General features: G+C 51.1%; 1 protein-coding gene across 1 annotated transcript in view; it reads left to right on the top strand.

Moving 5' to 3' along the window:
* Cacng2 (calcium voltage-gated channel auxiliary subunit gamma 2) overlaps positions 1-18,518 on the top strand; it is a 119,080-nt gene extending 100,562 nt beyond the window's left edge. Inside the window, exons 2-4 of the mRNA XM_052161147.1 lie at positions 3,778-3,861; positions 16,967-17,107; positions 17,983-18,518. Of these exons, the coding sequence (XP_052017107.1) occupies positions 3,778-3,861; positions 16,967-17,107; positions 17,983-18,518 (761 nt within the window). The remainder of the gene's footprint in view (positions 1-3,777; positions 3,862-16,966; positions 17,108-17,982) is intronic.
* Positions 18,519-21,360: the final 2,842 nt, after the last annotated feature.

Raw genomic sequence — 21,360 nt, 5'->3', positions numbered from 1 at the left:
GTACACTAAACAAAAGAATTACCAAGCTTTTTCCCTCCTCCTCTCCAGTGGATCCTGCTTTCCACCACATAAGGAAATTAGATGCAACCAAAAGAGGGGAATTCCAACACCATCAGTGCTGCTGTCCGTCCCAGTGTACCATCAACACACATGCACATCAACACACACACACACACACACACCACCTTACGTTTGTGTCCTTTCCCTATTCCAGTGCTCCTTCATGTCTTCTTTCACTCCTGAAGTATTCCAGATAACCCACACAAGGCTTAATACACACACACACACACATACACACACAAACACACAGAGCAGTGTAACCAGCCAGAAGCAGTCCCTCTAGCACAGTGCCTCTCAACCTTCCTAATACTGTGACCCTTTAATACAGTTCCTCGTGATCACCAACCATAAAGTTATTTCTTGGCTACTTCATAACTGTAACATTGCTACTGTTATGAATCATAATGTAAATATCTAATAGTCAGGGTACATGATGGGGTCCCGACCCACCGATTGAGAACCACTGCTAGCACACTGCAGGAGAATGTTGGGAGGGTCTGGTGAGGGCTCAGGCAGCAAGACAAGCAAGCAGATAGAAGGAAACACCACAGAGATGCACTGAGAAGGGGAAGGTAGGTGGGAGGCGAGGCCAGAGATAAAGGGCAGAGGATGGCCTATTAAAGATGCGGGCTTTTCCTTGTGAGTCTGGGAAGGTGCACAGATTGGAGGGGTAGGACGTCACTTGCATTTTCAAACCTTGGGAAGGAGAAGGCACAAAATGTAAAAGTGGGTGACTGGGGTGTCCTGTGCAGGCTTGCCTGGCGCTCTGAGTTTGTAGACAGGGGTGAAAGGCACTAAGGCACCAACATGGGTGGCAAGGACCACTCGGGACGATGACCATGTTTTCCTGGGGAAGAGGGAGCCAAGGAGAGACTTTCAGTATTCTCACTGCTGCTTCTAGAGCTCCAGGATGACAGGAGTGAGTGTGTGCACAGCACTGAGCTCACAGCTCTGTGTAACAGTGCCAGGACATGGGCGGGAGTCGGCCATGCAGACATGGGCCTTGAAAGGGAAGGCAGGCGCGCCACACTTCACGGCCTCCCACTCTTGTCCTTTGGACATTTCTCTCATGCCTGACCCTATGCTAGGAGCCACCAGGTCAAGCAGAGGTGAGGCACAGGAAGAAGCACCCAGCAGGAAGTATGCATGGATAAGGCTCAGGAGGAAGTGTGGACCCTGGAGTCGGACACCAGGAGGTCCTGCCTCCAGCCCTGGGCTCCACACTAAACGGTCCCCGTGCTCTTAGGACCTTGGTCTCAGAAGCTCTCTGCGTCTCCTGTGCATATTCCTCATACGGTCGGCTGTCACGGAGTTGTACTGATGAAACATTTGTCAGATCAAATGAAAAGAAAATGAAAGTGCTTTGAAAAGTGCTTCAGAAGGACTCGGGTTAGGAACTGACTAGGAGGGAGAGGTTAAGCAGCTGTTGCACGGGCCTCCCTAGTGGAGAAGAGAGAGGGGGCACAAGCCTGGATGCTGGGAATAAAATACCAAGATGGTACAGGCCTCCTGTCAGCACCCTTAAGTGCAGGAGAGTGGAGAGGAGAAACAGAACGAGGATGGAGAAAGGAAGACCAAAATCCTTAGAGAAATTACTGATCCAAAGAAAATACTTTCAGGGATCATTTCTAGAGTTCCATAGATTAGCGATTATGGATTGATTTTGGCCTTTCAGAGCTAGGTTAAGTAACCATAAAGCCCAGTGTGTTCTTCATGTGTGTGCATATGTGTGTATGTATGTATGTATACACAGGTATATGTGTATGTGTGCACAGGTATGTATGTATGTACGTGTGTATACCCATGTCTATACATATGTGTGCATATGTGTGTTCAAATGTCTGTGTAAACATGTCTGTATGAGTATGCATATGTGTACATAAGAATGTGTGCATATGCCTGTGCACATTTGTATACATGTCTGTACATGTATGCATATACATGTATGCATATGCATGTGTGCATGTGTTATATGTGCCTATGTGTGTGTGAACTTCAGACTCTATAAGAAAAAAATTTGCTAAGTTGGGCATGGTGGTTCATGTCTGTTAGCTCAGCAGCAGAGAGACAGAGGGAGGAGAATTGTCATGAGTTAGAGGTTAACCTAGACTAAATAGTGACTTCCAAGCCACCCTGGGCTTCAGAGTGAGGCCTTGTCTTAAAAGTAAATAAATAAAACATAGAAAATAAATTTAAGCCAGTCAGTGGTGGCGCACGCCTGTAATCCCAGCACTTGGGAGGCAGAGGCAGGTGGATTTCTGAGTTTGAGGCCAGCCTGGTCTACAGAGTGAGTTCCAGGACAGCCAGGGCTACACAGAGAAACCCTGACTCAAAAAACTGAAAAAAAAAATAATAATTTTAAGTTTTTTAAATTGCTGAGTTACTGGGGACTGTGTTTATCAGATGATTTTAGCAACTGACAAAGAAAAACACAGTGGCTGGTAGCTTGTTGCTCCCCCATCAGCCACCACACTAAATACTCCACCAGCTGTTTAGAGCGTGCGTGTGTTCATGTGTGTGTGTGTGTGTGTGTGTGTGTGTGTGTGTGTGAGTGTGTGAGTGTGTGTGTGTGTGTGAGTATGTGTGAGTGTGTGTGTGTGAGTGTGTGTACGTGTTTGTGTGTGTGTGTGCGTGTTTTGTGTGAGTGTGTGTGTGTACGTGTTTGTGTGTGCTCGTGCACACACATTCCAGTAGAGAAACTGAGTCAAGTGAAGAAAGCTGAGCTGGACAAGGCGTTCTGGGCAGTCCCTTCCTGCTGGAACTGGAACTGCACTGGAAGCCGCCTTGCTCTACTGCTGCTGGGGGCAGTGCTGGGTAATGACAGAGCAGACCAGAGCCAACGCTAACTCTCAGCTGTCAGCTTCCCCGCAGGCCCCCTCCCCCACGCTCCTTGCCTCTCTGTGTGAATGCTGCTGACAGGCTTCCAGGCCCTGTCCTGGCACTTACCGAGGATCAGTTCTCAACAAGCAAAACCCTAGAGACAAAAGCCAACATTTGAGTCCTTGTTGTGCTCCTGTCCATCCTGCTAATCTGTCCCTAGTCCCCAGGTGCTTGAAATTCAGTTCTTTCATCTGCAAAATGGGCTGATAACACTTCCCACATGGGGGTCTCATTGCTGTGGTGAGCTGTAGTTCACAAACTAAAAACTAGCATGGTGGCTCGGGCCTGTGACCCTAAACTTGGAAGGTTAAGACAGGAGGATTGTGATGAAGGTGTGGCTAGCCTGGACTACACAAGAAGTGTAGAATCCAAAGAGGAACATGGTAGAGGGCCAGCTCCCAGCTCAGAACTGCTGGGGTAGTGTGTCTGGGAGGTGAATTCCCTACCAGTGCAGAGGGGTACATCTCCTTCTAAGGGGTTGTCTGTCATGTCTGTCTGGGGTCTGCCTTCTTGGGACAGAATCTGTAGCTTCCAAAGATTTGGATGACTCCCTGCCAAGTTGCAATACCTTACCTGCTGAGCCCATCCCCACCCCCCTCAGCATAGTCCCCAACTCAGAATCAAACCTGGACTCCTCAGAAGGCAGCGAGGGAGGGAGGTGGGGACAGAAGGCAGGGGCTGATTCTGCTTCCGCCTTGGCTCTGTGCTCAGGACCTTAGGGTGTGCTGTGATCCAGGGCAAACGTGCCTGGGAAGATCATGGAGTCGTGAAAGGGCAGGTGGGTCCTGAGCCATGCAACCCAAGCATTCACTCCACCCCTTCTGCATTATCTTGCAGGGAACTTCAAAGGTCTGTGCAAGCAAATCGACCACTTTCCGGAAGACGCAGACTACGAAGCTGACACCGCAGAGTATTTCCTCCGTGAGTCACACACGGTCTTTTAATCTCCCTTCAGCTGAAGGGTCCCTCAGTTTGTTCCTTCTGAGGATCAAAGGTCAGGTCTACTCGGCACCCTGGTCACAGCAGAGGGCAGAAAACTGCTGCTCCCTCTTAACTGGACAACTCCTACTCATCCCCCAAGACTCTCCTGAAACCTCACCTCCTCCAGGATGCCGCTTCTCTCTCAGGGGTTCCCAGGCACAGCCCTTCATCATGCTGAGGATGGGGGTGGGGGAACGTGTTCTTGTCTGCTGGGTAGCATCCCCCAGTTCTGCAGATAAGGGACGCTCTCTTCCAGCACAGGGCATGGCCCAGGATGAGAACTCAGAAAATATTGCTCTCAAATAATAATGAAACTAGCTTGTACTAAAGAGACAGAGAGAGGGGGGAGAATTTTTCCTTCCCCCACAAGTCAAATCAAAGTCAAATCCTGGTGTAACCACGGTGATCTTTAAGTCCCCCTGAGATATATTATCAAGAGAAAGTATTTTTGAAGCTCCAAGGAAATTTCTCAAGCATCTCCAGAAACCAACACAGACCTTGTTAGTCATCAGAAGGGATTTCCCAGAGAGGAGCTGAGGATCCTTGAGGCCTGGGACAACCACACTGAAGGCTGTCAGGTGGCTTTCTTCCACGGAGGGGTTTGCTTACAGAGTTCCAGGAATGGCTGCCCCCGCCTCTGTACCTGGGTTCCTCTCCTCTTCCCCCTGACAACAGCATCCCAATTAGCATCACCCCGATCCTGCTAATGAAAAAAAAAAAAAACGTAGGAGGCATTTTCTTACCAGAATTTCTCCCATCTCTTTCAATAATAACTACTCACACTGGAGGTGGCGCCTGCAGGTCAGCCTGGGATCCGGTTTCCCTGAAAAGTCTGTGGAAAGTGGAGCTGGCGAGGCAGCCAGAAAGGTGCAGAAAGAGAGCAGGATGCCATTTATAGATTGTTTATTAACTTAATTAATTATTTATTGGTTTGGGGTTTTATGTTGTTGTTTGTTTTGTTTTGTTTTGAGACATGGACTCTGTGAAACAGTTGAGGCTGTCCTGGAACTCCCTCTGTAGACTAGGCTGGCCTCAAACTCACAGAGATCCATCTGCTTCTGCATCCCGAGTGATGGGATTAAAGGCATGCGCCTCCACGGCCAGTGGAGACAAGAAATGTTTTCAGCTGTTTAAGCCTCACTGACTTCAGCCCAGCCAGACAGTGAAAGCCATTGAATAAATACCCCTTTCTCATACAGCCCGGGCTGGCCTTTAAGTTACTATAGACTCAACCAGCTTCTGTCTTAGTTAGGGTGTCATTGCTGTGAAGAGACACCATGATCAAGACAACTCTTACAAAGGCAAACATTTAATTGGGGCTGGCTCAGAGGTTCAGTCCATTATCATCGTTAACAGGATGGCAGCTTGCAGGCAGACATGGTGCTGGAAGAGTCAAAGTTCTACATCGTGTTCCGAAGACAGCCAGGAAGAGGCTCTGAGCATAGAGACCTTAAAATCCACCCCCTCAGTAACACACTTCCTCTAACAAGGCACGCCTCTTCCAATAATGCCACACCTGCTAATAGTGCCCTTCCCAGGGGCCAAGCATATTCACACCACCACAACCTTAAAATTCCAATTCCCTCTGTTTGTTTTTATTTCGTAGCCCTGGCTGTCCTGGAACTCATTCTGTAGACCAGCTAGCCTCAAACTTACAGAGATCTAGCTGCCTCTGCTTCCCCAGTGCTGGTATTACAGGCATGAGTGGCTATGCCTAGATTTTATTAGATGTCACTTGTTAAGGAAAAATAGAAATTGGACTTCTAGTCTTACTTCCCATGAGAATTCATTCACAAAACCATGCAGCAGCCTAGGATGGTGTGGGTGTGCTGGCCCTGAGCTACATAGTGTGGTCGTCTGAGCCAGACAGCGTAGCTCTGGAAAAGTCAAAGCCATCGCTCCTGTCAATCTATGCAGCCAGGGAGCTCGGAGGCAGGGCTAATTTCTCTAGAACAATCCCTGACCTTCTACATTTCTTTCTGGTTCAAAAGCCCCTGATAGGCTCCTCTCACCCCGTCTGTATCTCCATCCCATGCCTGCCTTATCACCACACACTGCAATCACCCACCCCACCCAGCATCCTGGCTAGATGTGAGTCTTAGCCTCTGACCCATGCATTTTTTCACCCCAGCATCCAGCTCAGGGCCTGATGGGGAGACAGGATTCAGTAATGTGCTTCACTGACAGACCAAGGAAGTTACTGGACAGGAAAATGAGTGTGGAGTAGGTCATGGTGAAATATTACCAGAGACAAAGCAAGCAGCAAAACCTTGAGTGGATGAGAACCAGCAAGGTGGGTGGGTCTCACCTGGCGGTGGGTGGAGCCTGAATCAGCCCAGAGCCCAGGACAGTCAAACCCACCACCTTAGCTCACCTGGTACTTGATAGGCTGGGAGAGGGACAGAATTTGCCAGAGGGCTACCTATCTGGGGAAAGACTAGGGACCTGTCTTAGTTAGGGTTTCATTGCTATGAAGAGACACCATGATCAAGGCAACTCTTATATAGAAAAACATCTCATTGGGGCTGGCTTACAGTTTCAGAGATTCAGTCCAATATCATCAAAATGAGAAACATGGCAACTTGCAGGCAGACATGGTGCTGGAAGAGCAAAGAGTTCTATGTCTTGATCCAGGGAGCAGACAGAAGGAGGTTCTCATTCCACACTGGGTGGAGCCTGAGCACAGGCGCCTCAAAGCCCACCCCTACAGTGACACACTTCCTCTAAGAAGGCCACACCTATTCCAACAAGGTCGCCCCTGCCAATATTACCATTTCCCAATAGGTCAAACCTATGCAAACTACTATAGGTCCTTATGTTGCTGCAGAATTAGAAGGCAGCCTGGGGTACTCAGGGAGCCTGCTTCCCCTGTCACACTTCCCATAGAGGCATTTCCTAAAGAGTTACCAAAGTGTAAACTTTGGTTCTAAAAAGATCATTCATTCATTCATTCATTCACAGTGACACACTCACTAAGTAATAGCTATACCACTCCATGGTAGCCTTCGCTAGGTCCTCTTGTTAGTACTAGGGATCTCTGGTGAACCAGAGACAGCTAGGCCCTTTGGAAAGCAGTGTCCTAATGGAAACAAGATGCAATGAGCAAGAGCCCATGCTCCTGCCTGAGATGGCCTCAGAGAATGGAGTGGGGAAAGGCAGAGGAAGGGCTGTCACCTAGACAAGGGACCAAGACAGCCTTTCTGGATGAGGTCAGGGGGAGACAGTTAGAAGATTTCTTAGGAAGAGATGACCTAGCAGAGGGAACCACCAGGCAAAGGCTTTGAAACAAGAACAGTACCCCATCTTCAGGCAACACAAACAAGGCCAGCCTAGCCGGAGTCCAGCCTGCAACCAAGAGAGAAGAGACATAGAAGGGTCCCAGCCTGGCGCGTCTGGGCAGAGTGAGGTCTGGAGAGATTCACTTCTGAGTGAGGTGGAATCTGATCTGGAAATGGCAGCTAGCTATCACAGGCAGGAGACTAAAGGGAGTAATGGACACACGGAGGCCAGTTCTGGCTTTAAGGGACAGACACAGTGCAGGCCACAGGGAGGTAAAGCAAGAGGAACCTGACAGAGTTGGGACAGCCAGAGACTGTCCTAGCTGAAGGCAGGACAGCTGGTAGAAGGCTCAACATCGAGTCCAAAGTAGAGAACTCTGAACAGGACAGGGTATAAGGCAGGGAGGGAAGACAGATACTCAAGGTAGTGGGAAGGGCTCAGCCGAAAGAGACACCAGAGCCTGCCCCTTTAAGGCAGCTCTGCCTTTGGACCTCTAGATTTAAAAGGACAGTAGCTATGCAGGGTGGGCTCCAGGAAGGTAGTGTGTACCCCAGTGGTTACAGAATCACAAGCTTGCCTTACTTACTCTTCCTGTTGCTATGATAAAATACTCTAGCAAGAGTACCTCAAAGAAGAAAGGATTTATGCCGGCTCATAGTTCAAGGATACAGCCCAACATGCAGGAGTGTCAAGGCAAGAGGAGCTGGAAGCAGCAGGTCCCATCCACAGCCAGGAGACAGAGGTCGCTAAACAAATGCTGCGTTCAGCATCTTTTCTCCGGGATCCAAGCCAGGGAATAGCGCCACCCACAGTGGGCAGCTCTTCAGACCTCAGTGAAATCAGGATGAGCAGACAGGCACCATCTAAAGGCTCATCTCCCTCAGGCTGACAATTAACACTAAGCATGATGCCACCTGACCCTGCTCCACTCAGGGCAAGATCAGATCTGTGCCAACCCCAACTCCCCACGCCCATGGGACTCCAGTGCCATGGAGCTGGAGCCAGAGGCTGAGGCTGATGGCTGTTTTCATACAGTGTGACCTGGGAAGGCCACTTCAGAGAAGCTGGCATTCAGGGTGGTGTGACACCCTTTGCCTCCAACAGACACCAGGTTGCATGCACAGGCTGTTCAAGTTTAACTAAATGGATAGAGGTGCAAGGAAAGGGACAGAGCCAGCAAAGCAGCCCCCACCCGGTGTCGCGTCCCCCCTCAACCCCCAACCCCGCCCCCAGCAGTTCTATCCTGTCTACAGAGGGAACTGCTGACGGATGAGCCCATTCTTCTTGTTCTTCAAAACTTGCTCCAAGAAAAGCAGAGCTGTGAGCAGAGGTAGGGATGGGGGTGGTTATGTCTGTACCTTTTGTCACTGGTTTTTAGGCTCTTCCCAACCCAAGACCACTGTCAAATGAACCACACAGAGCAGCTAGGGGGAGCTGAGCCCTGCCAAACCTGTGCTTCCCCGGGGGCCTGAAGCTTCCTGATGCTGCCACCCTAGAGACAAGAGTATCTTCCTCCTACCCTTTCAAGTGTGAACGACAGACTCACAGGTTCCCAGCCCTCCTGGAGGCGCAGCCTCCTTCCTGTACACCAGACCCTCCTCCAGGTGCTGAGGATGTGGAAACTGACTGCAGAGGAGGCCTGGCCTCAGGCACTTGAGATTTGCAATCAACAAAATTAGCAAGTTCATCATAAAGCACAGCACGGGAGACTCTGCTGTGCTGCGATACTGAGAAAGTCAAGCAGGAAAGAATGGGGCTCTACTGCCAAGAAAGAAGGGGGGTCTTACTGCCAGGAAAGAAGGGGGGTCCTACTGTCAGAGTCGAGGAGGGTCTCTCAGCCCTCACAGGGGAGTTTGAGCAATAATCTGAAGGATGCAACAGAGTGAGCAAAGCCAAAGGGGCCAGTGTGCCACCTCTGACCTCCTTGTTCACTCAGGGTGACGTGGGACAGGAGAGGAGTACAGAGAGTTCTAGAAGGCTGCGACTAGACAGGAGTCTAGAGCTCAGCTCCTGGTTAGCGAAGGAAACAGGGTGTGCCTGCTCACAAGCTCGCCAGGCTTTCTGAGGGCCTGGTACAAGGGAGGGTGTCCCTGAGGGGACACATGGATGCCTGCATGGTGCATGCATGCCTGCACGGTCTTCCTCCCTGACCCAGCGTCTACCCTGCGTCACAGCCCAGGTCTCCTAGTAATGGGAGAATAGCTTTGGGTCCCCTCACCCTCCTCCTGGCTCCCATCCCCTTTTGCTAGGTGTGATGCTGTGGGCCTTGGCTCACTTACCACTGTCCCCACTAGCATGGTCCCACTGAGCACTGTAGGCCATAGGATGTGCCTGTCATGGTGGCCTCTGCCTCTTCCTCAGTCTAAGTGAGGAGAAAGAGGTAAAATCTGGTGACCATCGTCATGTTTCGAATGCCAACATAATCTCTGTGCTAGGGTCTGCATCTGTGCTGTGTTCTGTGGCTGGTACCTGTGTGCCCATGCATGTAAGTGTATGTGTACATGTATGTTCATATGTATGTATCCACACATGTCCCTTTCTGTGTTAGAAGCAGGTCTTTGGGTACTAGGGGTATCCCTGCTATGTCTACAAGATGGAAATTTGTGTTTCTTAGATTTCCTTGTGTGGCTTGGAGTGAGGGAAAAAGAATTAGGGCGATTGGTTCAATACCACAGTCACATAGTAAGCACCTGCTGTATGCCAGGCACACAAATCTACATTATACAGACTTTCATTTTGAAAGACAAAAGGGTGGGCTCAGGTCTCCTACTCTAACTCTGGAGTTAGAACTTGGGGGGTAAAGAACTAATACCATTGGATCTTAGATACACACACATGCATGCACACACACACACACACATGCATACATGCACACTACCCACATACTCAGAAGAGCTGGGTACCAGGTTCAGTGTGCTCATTACACACATGGCACTAAAAAGAACTGAGAGAGAAGGAACTGGGGACTCCAGACACAACCACCTACCATCCCCCCTCAGCATACAAAGTCACAGCTGAGGGAGAGAGAGCCACTCGCCAGAGACTGGAGCAACAGCCCCTCCTCAAAAACAGTCATACCACCTTTAAGGAAGGACATCGTCCTGACAGGAAGGAAAAAGTAAGCACCAGGCAGCCATGAGGGGTTAACCTGGGGATGAATACCCTGAGATAGACCACCAAGAGGCAGGAGAACAGAAGAGCCACACGGGTTTCAATGCAGAGATTTCAGCGCCAGCAGCCTGCTCTAGGCTGCCTCCCTGGCTTTGTTTTCAATGCTGCCTCCTGAGGTTGGAATGAGGGTGAAGGGAGCTGGCTTAGGATATCGCTTCTGAGCAGCCGGGAGCGCAGTAAGCACTCAGATGACATTAGCCATTGTGGTTGCTTAGTGTGGCGTTGTGTGTGATAACTGTGAGGCAGAAAGCAAAGACGAGGAAGCTGGGATGGGAATGGAGCTGATGAGAGAGCTTCCCTTACCAGGTGGCTCCCCGAGCCAAAAGTAGCCTTTGGACAGAGACTGGGAAGCAGGAGCTATAGGAAGCTGTAAACACTGCAGACATTTTCCCTCCCCACCCCCAGGAGGGGCAGGGGTTGCCTCTGGCCAAGAGCAACCAAGGCACATCTGGCATCTCTGACTCCTGCAGACAGAGACATCAGCTTAGCCCTGAGGTGGTACCCTGCCCACCTCATGTGCGGAGGGATAAGAACGGAGAAGATGGTCAGATGCTTGGACTCAAAGCCTGGCTCTTCCGTGTGCTGGCCTCAGTCAGGAAAGGAGAGGCCTCGGGCCTTAAGGGCCAGGAGGTGCAGCAGTGGGTGGGTGGGAAGGGTCATGGTAAGGAGGGGGTGTGGCCTGGAGGGTAGAGAAGGATGTGACATCCCAAATGGGATGAGAGGCAAATTTCCCTAGCCTTCTCTACAGCCGGATCAGGCCACTTCCGGTTGGGTCTGCTTCTTTTTCTGTTTTCTGTTTTGTTCTGTGATGCTGGGAATCAAACCCAGGGCCTTGTGGGTGCTTGGCAAGCCCTCCACCTGTGAGTCACAGCCTCAACCCTGGTCTCTTGGTATCTGTTAAGATGCGTCTCCTTGAGGGGTGGTGGGGGGCACACATCTTGAATCCCAGCACTGGGAAGGCAGAAACATCTGGATCTTTATAAGTTCAGAATTTGAGGAGATCCAGAAATACACAAAGAAACACTATCTCAAAAAAAATTTTTTTTCTTTCTTTTCCTCACTGGAACGTGCAAAGCTCAAGGACCCCAAGACAGGGAGCTGCACGGTGTCCTCAGGTACCCCGTGCATCTCAGGGACTGTTTGCCTTGTGAATGAGATACTTTGTTTCCTAAGTCTGCCTAGCAGGCTCACAGTACTTCTTCCTGCCATGAGAAAAGAGCTGGAACTAGGTTTTCAGCTGATACAAGGCCACTCTCCCACCTTGGAGGACGTCCCCTCCCTACTTTTCCTTCTGTCCCCACAGTGCTGGGCTTGGAGAGACACAGAGAGATGAGCAGTCAAGGCCTAAGTTGTGGGCTTGGAACAAAAGCACTTACGTTCCAAAGGCTGTGCTCAGTGGTCTTGGGCAAGTCACTCAATCTCTCTGAGCCTCCATGGATCGGGCTTTGTTAGCCCTGCCCAGCCTCCGTGAGGTAGGAACATCATGAGGGAAGTCCCTGAGGCGAAGTTTGCCCAATGTGGTTTTGGAAGTAAAAGAACATCATCAAAACTCTTGAACACATGGCGGCACATGCCTTTAATCCCAGCACTTGGGAGGCAGAGGCAGGTGGATTTCTGAGTTCAAGGAGTGACTTCCAGCCAGGCAGTGGTGGTGCATGCCTGTAATCCCAGCACTCTGGGAGGCAGAGGCAGGCAGATTTCTGAGTTCGAGGCCAGCCTGGTCTACAGAGTGAGTTCCAGGACAGCCAGGGCTATATCGAGAAACCCTGTCTCGAAACAAAACAGAACACCAAACCACTTGAACACAGGCCTTGTAGACACCAGGAGAACCACTCGGCCCTGTATCTCCACTTTACAGACAAGGGGGAGACTGGGGTCCAGAAAATGTAATGCCTTGCTCTGTGCAGGGCATGTTCTGGGAATAGGGCCCAGGCACATTCCCCAGCCACACAACCCTTCAACAGGGTCTAAAGTCACAGCAACCAGGGAATCTACTTGTCTTATCACACAGCAAGGAAGTGTCTCCCAGCCCCAGCGAGCAGTCAATTTGTGCTTCCAGGCCCAGCTAGCAGCCACCCTTGCTGCCCTGACGCAGGCAGGGTCCACTCCATCCTGCCTCTTATTTCAGTGCTCCTTGGTTTTGTGGCCGCTGAGTTGCAGACTTCACTAGCAAGCACCCACCTCAGGACCCCTACATCCCAAGAGAGGGCTAGCAGCCTGACAGCCTGAGTTCAATGCCTGGGACTCACAGGGTAGAAGGAGTTTCCCACGGGTTGTTCTTTGACCTCTGCTTATAAATCACAGCAGCACAAACAGGCTCTCCCCCTTCCTCACCACCACCACACATACTGTAAAAAGCAAATGAATACGTAGATGTGTGTGTGTGTGAGAGAGAGAGAGAGAGAGAGAGAGAGAGAGAAGAGAGAGGAGAAACAGCCACACCTACTCTGGTGTGATACCAGCAGCATCTCCCGACCCCTTGGGAACATGAACTGCACTTGTTGCCCAGGCTCCTCCCACAGCAGCTGAGAAGCTGGCTGTACTCCTTCCTGATCTCTACATAGAGAGCTGGGGAAACTGAGGCAGAGTCCCAGGCAGCATGGTGACCAGCGATGCTCAGACAGCTGTCTTCTGAACCTGAGTGATGGGCTCGGTCTCCACACACAGCAGAATATGGGAAAGTGCCTGGCACAGTGCTCCCCAACACTGTCAGTGCTCCCCAAGTAGCCTTCTGTGTCCCCAACATGTCTTCCATGAGGCATCACAGAGCACAAATGGGTGCTGAACACTTGACTATGTCCCCAGCCTGACAGCAGCCTGATTCACCTTCACGGTCACCCTGAGGCTGCTCTGGTTCTTTCCCTTTCGCACAGATTGAAAGCCAGGCACACACCACACAGCCAATGAGGCAGCCTGCTCTCTCTCTCTCTCTCTCTCTCTCTCTCTCTTGCTCGCTCTCGCTCTCCTTTCTCTCTCTCTACCAGTCTCTCTACCTCTTTTCCTTTCCAGGACACACTTACACACACATAACATATACACATGAACACTCACACACACACACCACATACATACACATACATGCATACACACATACACACATATACACACATACACACATATACACACATACACACATATACACACATACACACATATACACACATACACACATATACACACATATACACATATACACACATACACACATATACACACATACACACATATACATACATACATACACACCTTCCATTACCTATCCACTTTCATGGTCATTGGCCACACCTACCAATTGGAACAAGAAGAAGGTAAAGACAGGATACAAGAGACTAGAACGTTCCTCCCACCCTAGCATAGCTGCCATATGAGCCCATTAAAATGGGTAAAGTCCCAGTAGGCCAACACTCATAGATTTCAACACTGCAGAAACTAAGGAGTTACCCTCAGCATGCTAACCACTGTGACTATTGGCATACAAGGCAGGAGAAGATGACGATGTGACCTGGAGGAAGGATCCCAAGGATGATCGCAATGCTGGGGTCCTCAGGTGTCCCCTAGTGCAGTGCCATAAAAGAGGAAAAAACAGAAGAACCAGCAGCAGGCCAGATTTCCTACACCCCTATGTACTGAGTGTCACCCACCCACTCTGCCAGATGGAGAAAAAGAACAGTGTGGCCTCTGAGAGCCACTATCCACCAGCTGTGCCAACCCCCGTGAGCACCACAGTGGGATGGTCCTAAGAGTTGGTTCTCTTGAGGCCCAGGATCATAACCATAATTTGCCAAGAGGACCAGGCAAAGAGGACTAACAGAATGCTGACCCAGAGTCCCTAATCCCAGTCACCCACGTACCCCTACTTCCTAAGCATGGTCCTCCCCCATCCGGCAGGACATTAGTCACTTCTGCCACCAACACAGAAAACATGAAGTTACCTCTGGCATGCCTGTAAATCTCAGCACTCAGAAGGCTGAGGCGAGTTGGCCAGTTTGAGGCTACACAACTAGTTCTAGCCACTCTGAGCTACAAAGACCCTGTCAAAAGGGGAAGGGAGGAGGTAAAGAAAGAGAACCAGAAAGGGCCGGAAGACACAAACACTTAGCTTACACAAGCACCCTCACGTCTGCTGCGCACTGCAGCTTATGAGAGAACTCATTAGGATTTACATCTGTGGGCAGCAGCCACACACTGGGAATCCCCAAGCCTCAGGTATTAGGGCTAAGGACAGGAACTCCTCACCTCTGTCTACAGAATCCACATAAAGGCCAAACACACGTGACCTTTCTGAGCCCCAGCTGCCTGCTCCACAATACACGGATATAACCCAGGAAGACTTCGAACTAGGAATGTCTAAACGTGGAGATTCTCCTCCCCCTCCTCCTTTCCCCCTCCTTCCCCCTCCTCTGGTCCTCCCCTCCTCCTCTCCTCATCCTTCTGGCCTGGTCTGGCCTCAACCTCCTAAATTTGTACTCTCCTTGTCTTCATGCAGTTTTTTCAGCCATCCTGTAAGGCTAAAACCACAGGGGAAAAAAAGTTATCTTCTCTCCCCCACTTAGCCACTTGAGACACCCAAGAGTCTCTCAGACTAACTCCCCTCTGCCCGAGCTCCAGAGCACATCCACACTGGAGCGGGCCCCACTGCTGTGGTCAGCAGCTTCCCCTAGGCCTGCAGTCATTCTTGACTTTGCTTCTTGGGATGCAAATCAGACCCTCTTCAGCCCTCCCAGGTCTAAGGGCCCAGCGAATTCCTCTGCTCTGAAGACAGAGGCACACTCTTAACCTTGACCCACAAGGCCCCTAGTCACCCAGGAGGCTCCACCTGGCTCTGGACCAGGCCTTGGCCTTCTCAGCTTCCTCTCTCATGGGTCCTCAAGTCCCTCCGTGAGTGCCTGCAAGCCTGGCCCTGTCAGTCACTAAATAAGCCGCTTGTCCACGTACCACTTGGTGCTGTCTCTGTCCCACAAACACTCCTAGCAGCTGCCTCCACTCTGCTTGAGAGCTGCTCCGACTGACCCCCATATCACTCTCTCAGGGGAGCCCACCCTGATCCAGCTCAGAAAATTCACAGAGCTGAGCCTAGGGAACGCCATGGTCAGAGGGACAGGCCTGAGATCACAACACTTGGACAGATGACCAAACTTCTCTAGGCCTCAGTTTCAGTCTCTGTATAATAGAGGTAAAGTGTTCTCCATTGGCTGAGGAGACAGAGAAGGCCTAAAGCTGTGTCTGCCACACACTCAGTCTTCAGGGCATGACTCATTCATGCACACACACCATGGTGCCTCATTGGTGTGTTTCTACTGGAATACTTCATAGTGGCTCTGTTACCATTTTTCATTATTATTATTATTATTATTAATTATTAATTCTCTAATCATTTTTCACAGTCCAGTCTCGCTATCCCCCCATCCACCCTCTGACAGTTCCTCATCCCATTCCTCCTCCACTGTCTCCAAGAGGATGTCCCCATTGCCCCCCTACCCCACCAGAATTCCCCCCTCCCTGGGGCCTTAAGTCTCTTGAGGGTTAGGTGCATCTTCTCTCACTGAGGTCAGAGAGGGTAGTCTCTGCTGTATATGGTGGGGGGGGTCATATCAGCTGGTGTATGCTGTCTGGTTGGTGGCTCAGTGTCTGAGAGATCTCAGGGGTCCAGGTTAGCTGAGACTGCTGGTCTTCCTATGGGGTCACCCTCCTCCTCAATTTCTTCCAGCCTTTCCCTAATTTGACCACAGGGGTCCCTGGTTTCTGTCCATTGGTTGAGTGTAAGTATCTGCATCTGACTCTTTCAGCTACTTGTTGGATCTCTCAGAGGACAGCCATGCTAGGCTCCGGTCTGCAAGCACACCATAGCATCAGTAATAGTGTCAGGCCTTGGAGCCTCCCCTTGAGCTGGGTCCCAAGTTGGGCCTGTCAATGGACCTCCATTCCCTCGGGCTCTTCTCCATATTTGTCCCTGCAGTTCTTTTAGACAGGGGCTCTGTTACCATTTGATGCCGTGTATCTCCTTCATCAGAACACAATTTGGTAAAGATGGAGCAAAACTTGTTTTCATACACCCCAGAACTCGTATAGGGGTGGGTTTCCAACCAGGCACTCCAGCAAAGACTCCTCTGTCTCAGACAAACATCCCTGTCTCAGTGCAACGTGTCCTGCCTACCAGAAGGGCCCAGGTACAAGCAGCAAGCAAAATCCGCCCACCAAGGCCTTGGCTTCCGGGGGCAGCATGAGCTTTCAAGAGGCCCTAAAAGGCACACGCAGGAATCCTCACAGCAGAAGCAGCAGAGCTGGTTGCCTAGCCCGGGCTATCCTGAAACCCCTTGCGTCAGGCCAGTCTCCTCTGATGAACACAGGCATGCTGTGGGCAGGGAGAGCCATTTCCTTGGAGAAGGGGTGGGGGCAGAGCCATCCCTCTGCCCCATGTCCCTTTCCATATCCTTCCTCCCCTTACACTGCTAAACCACGGGGACGCCAGGGCTGTATCCGTGAGGCTCTGGCCCCTGTGCACTGTCCGCCGCACCCACACGGCTTCCCTGTAACTTTCTACCGTGCAGCCCTTCTGCGTCTCACTGAGCCTCTGTGTGTGCTCTGTGTCCCACAGGGGCCGTGAGGGCCTCGAGTATCTTCCCAATCCTGAGTGTGATCTTGCTCTTCATGGGTGGCCTCTGCATCGCGGCAAGCGAGTTTTACAAGACACGCCACAACATCATCCTGAGCGCGGGCATCTTCTTCGTGTCTGCAGGTGAGGCAGGGGCGCGCAATGAGAGGATGGGGTGGGGCCTCTCCTGTTCCAGCTGCAGACTGTGCCCAGGGGAGAGGCTGAACTGAGGACCCAGTGCATAGACCCCTGCTCCCATGCCCAATGCCCTGTCTTCCTCCTACCTCTGAGGAAAGGGCTGGTACCCCTGCAATTTTCAGGGCGCAGAGCCCACATACCTCACACACCCCACTTGGCCTCTGCTCTCCCAGAACAAGCAAACTGAGAGGAAGAGGGAGAAAGAGAGAGAGAGAGAGAGAGAGAGAGAGAGAGAGAGAGAGAGAGAGAGTCCAAGAGACCCAGTCTTCCCCAGTCTGCCCCACGTGGTACCCAGCTGCACCCTGGAAGCCATGGAAGGCTGGCATGATTGCCCTAGCCAGGAGAACAGACAGGCAGGCCCACAGCCCGGTAACTGTGCTGTTACAAGACCTATCACAAGGGCTGCAGATGCCCAGGGAGTGACAGGAACTGTATCATGAGCTGTTTAATAAGCCTGCCTACCACCGACGGGCACCAACCAACCACATCCATAGCTCACTTGTACCCAAAGGAAGGAAGGAAGGAAAGAAGGAAGGAAGGAAGGGAAGGAGGGAAGGAGGGAGGGAGGGAGGGAAAGAAAGAAGGAAGGAGAGAGGGAGAGAAAGAGAGAGAGAGAGAAAGTTAAGGCTTAAGATAGTAACAGGAGGCTTCAGGATCCCCCACCCCCACCCCCCAGCCCCCACCCCCAACCCCCACCCTCCACCCCCAACCCCGCGCTCCAGGTCCATCTATTCAAGGAAACCCAAGATCAAGCACCACCCCACGCCTCTCCTCCCCTTAGCATCCCAGGGTCCTCTCTCTGACTCCCTCTTCCTCTCCAGGTCTAAGTAATATCATCGGGATTATCGTGTATATATCAGCCAATGCCGGAGACCCCTCCAAGAGTGACTCCAAAAAGAACAGCTACTCCTACGGCTGGTCCTTCTACTTCGGGGCCCTGTCCTTCATCATCGCCGAGATGGTCGGGGTGCTGGCCGTGCACATGTTTATAGACCGCCACAAACAGCTGCGGGCCACGGCCCGCGCCACCGACTACCTCCAGGCCTCCGCCATCACCCGCATCCCCAGCTACCGCTACCGCTACCAGCGCCGCAGCCGCTCCAGCTCGCGCTCCACCGAGCCCTCTCACTCCAGGGACGCCTCGCCCGTGGGCGTGAAGGGCTTCAACACCCTGCCGTCCACGGAGATCTCCATGTACACCCTCAGTAGGGACCCCCTGAAGGCTGCCACCACGCCCACCGCCACCTACAACTCGGACAGGGATAACAGCTTTCTCCAGGTCCACAACTGTATCCAGAAGGACAGCAAGGACTCTCTCCACGCCAACACAGCCAACCGCCGGACCACGCCCGTATGAAGACCGTGGGACGGGGGACCCCCGGGAGGTTTGGCCCGCGGGCGGGGGAGGGACCACAGCAGCCACGGGGAGACCTTCCATACGCAAAAAAACAAAACAAACAAGCAAACGAACGAACAAACAACAAACAAACAAAACAAAAAACAAAAAAAAGAGAAAAACATAGCAAGTAAATTAAAAAAAAAAAAGAACAAACTACAAGAACAAAATCAAAACCACAGGCTATGCGGGGGAAAATATAACCGAGGGAAGACAAACTTTAAACAAAGCAAGAGGGATAAAATTAAAATAGAAAATAAATCTAAAAGAAAATGCATGATTTCCCATGTACCATTATTTTAACATTTAATAAAAACCAATTTAAATGAAAAAATAAAAGGGAACCAAGATAATGTAAAGCAAAAAAACAAAAAACAAAAAAAAAATAACAAAAAATAACAAAAAAATGAGGAAAGCAAGAGAGTATTTATTAGGGTTTTATGTTGCCTTTGTTTTTGTTTTCATTTTTTTTGTTTTTGTTTTAACTGCAGGGAGAGTTTAAAAATAAAAAAATAATAAAATAATACTTTTAAAAAACCGCATTCTTTTCCCTTTAACCCCAGCGGGCCCTGCCTCCCGGGGAGAGTAAGGGGTAGAGAGACTCAGGGCCCTCAGGGCCAGGGGAGCAATGGTCACTGCCAAGGCCCTGGAGCCCTGGCTGGGCCCTGGGACGCTGGAGAAGTTCATTGGCTCTGCGGCCAACTCTACCCGGCACCAATGGGGCAGTTGCAGGCCTCCAGGTGACCCAAGCCCTTGGTCCGCCCCTGTCCGTTAGGTGCCTAAAGGCGGTGCACTTGGGGCTACCCCGCCCCAGGTTCCCAGTCCTTAATGGTCCTTAATGGTCCTTAACCCACTGTGATGACTTCCTAGGCCTTGAGGAAAGGGAAGGAGAAGGAACGGCTGCTGGTGGCTGACAGAGAAGTCAGGCCCCTGGAATCCTCAGGGGGAGCCTTCAGGGGGCAGTAACCCCGAGCTCCTGTCCTCAGAGGCCGGAGACACCCACCCCCAGGGGATATAGAGCAGCCGTCCCTCCTCACCCCTCGCCTCAGGGCCACTAGATGACCCTGGGGCGATGGTGGACCCCCACACTCACAGGCCCCCCAGCCCCTTGGGAAGGGGGCTCTTTGACCCTTTGGGGGTCCGTGGACTCACTGATGCCCCTGGGGTGGGGGGCCAGAGAGTCCAACAATGACGTTGCAAAAAGGTTTCTTTTTACAAAAGAAAAAGGAAAAAAACAAGTGGTGATTTTTTTTAAAAAATAAAAAAAACCACAGACTATAAATAAATGTAAATATATAATAAGTGAATTTACTTGCAAGAAAATCAAGTAGTATTTTTTTCTTTTAATTCTTTTCCAGCTTTAAACTGTGAAAAAAAAAAAGGTTGGGGTGGGGTGGGGGACTTAAAATTTAGCAGGGAACTTGTAAAGACAAAACAAAAAAACAAATATAGAAATCCATTAAAACAAACAAAAACCATTGGGAGAGATGTGGGCTGGGCACAGAGCCAGAGAGAAAAGGAGAAAGGCCCTACTATCTTCCTGGGGACTGGAGAAAGAGTCTCTTCTTGCCTGCAGGGTGTACTGCTGATGGAGAGAGGACACACACACACACACACACACACACACTTCTTCCTACGGTCACGCCCACCACCAGTCCCCCAGACGGCAACCACCCAAGTTCACACTCAATCAAAGTCCTTCCCATTCAACACCCAGTCTAGGCGTGTGGCTCAGAGGCAGCTGACCTGTGCCCTCCAAAGCCATGGAAACCAGCCCAACTCCATCGCTGGCCTTTGTGCTCCTGCGTGCCCCGCACTGTACCTTGCATACGTGTGGATGCACCATGCTCTTGTCCGTGGAAGGGCTCCTATCTATATTCTAGACGTCACGGCTGTGCGGCCTCTCTGGGCCTCAGCTTCCCACTGTGTCAGTTTGGGGACAGTCTGGCTTGAGCTCCCAAGGCTCCTTCTTATCTTTTGTGTCTGTGACTTTTAAGAACTGCCACCAGCCCAGCTCAGTGGAAAAATGGCCAGGAGCAATCAAAGCAGTCCTGATGACATTAAGAACATTCCTAAATCTCTGTCTCTCTCTCTCTCTCTCTCTCTCTCTCTCTCTCTCTCTCTCTCTCTCTCTCTCTCTCATCACACCACACACACACACACACACCATGTGCCTCCTCACTGTGTTCCCCAGACCCTACCCCCACATCCAGTGTCAAAGCAAAAATTCACACACGTGAGCAGCCTATCCTGCCGAGCAGACAGAGGGAGGTGCTCACACTTCCAAAAGCTCCTCCTTTGCCTTCCCTCTTTGAATGGTATAAACCCCAGTCGTCGTGAGTGGGGGAGGGGAGGCTTCTTTGAGAGACAGGTCTCCTGCTGTCTCTGAGGTCAGTGAACACGCAGGCCTTCTAGGGTGAAAGATCTCCCTGTATGGAAAGGATGTTTGTAGGCACACTCTCCAGGGCAAGCATCAACCCAGTCAGGCCTGCACCCCAGAGTGAATTGAGGGAGCACTCAGGTTTCCCCCTTTCCTTCCCCAGAGTGGTAAGGGCCAGATCAGACAATGAGAACCGGGCTAACCTTTTCCTAGCAACCCCCCTCCCCCAACTCCAAGTGAGAGTCCTCTCCTTCAGCATTAACCAGCCTCCTGCCTGTCTTTGCTACCCTGACACCGGCCTGCCCTGAAGGTTCTCTGCTGGACTCTCTGGGAATTGGAGGGCTTGCTGAGGAAAGCTTCTAGAGCTTCTTGTCTTGTGTCTGGAAGAGGAACATTCTTCCCCCAGGTCAACGGCAAAACAGA

Source organism: Apodemus sylvaticus, chromosome 17 (assembly GCF_947179515.1).
Source record: "Apodemus sylvaticus chromosome 17, mApoSyl1.1, whole genome shotgun sequence".
Taxonomy (NCBI): Eukaryota; Metazoa; Chordata; class Mammalia; order Rodentia; family Muridae; genus Apodemus; species Apodemus sylvaticus.
The sequence above is the reverse complement of the archived record's forward strand: the minus strand, read 5'-3'. Positions and strand labels throughout refer to the sequence as shown.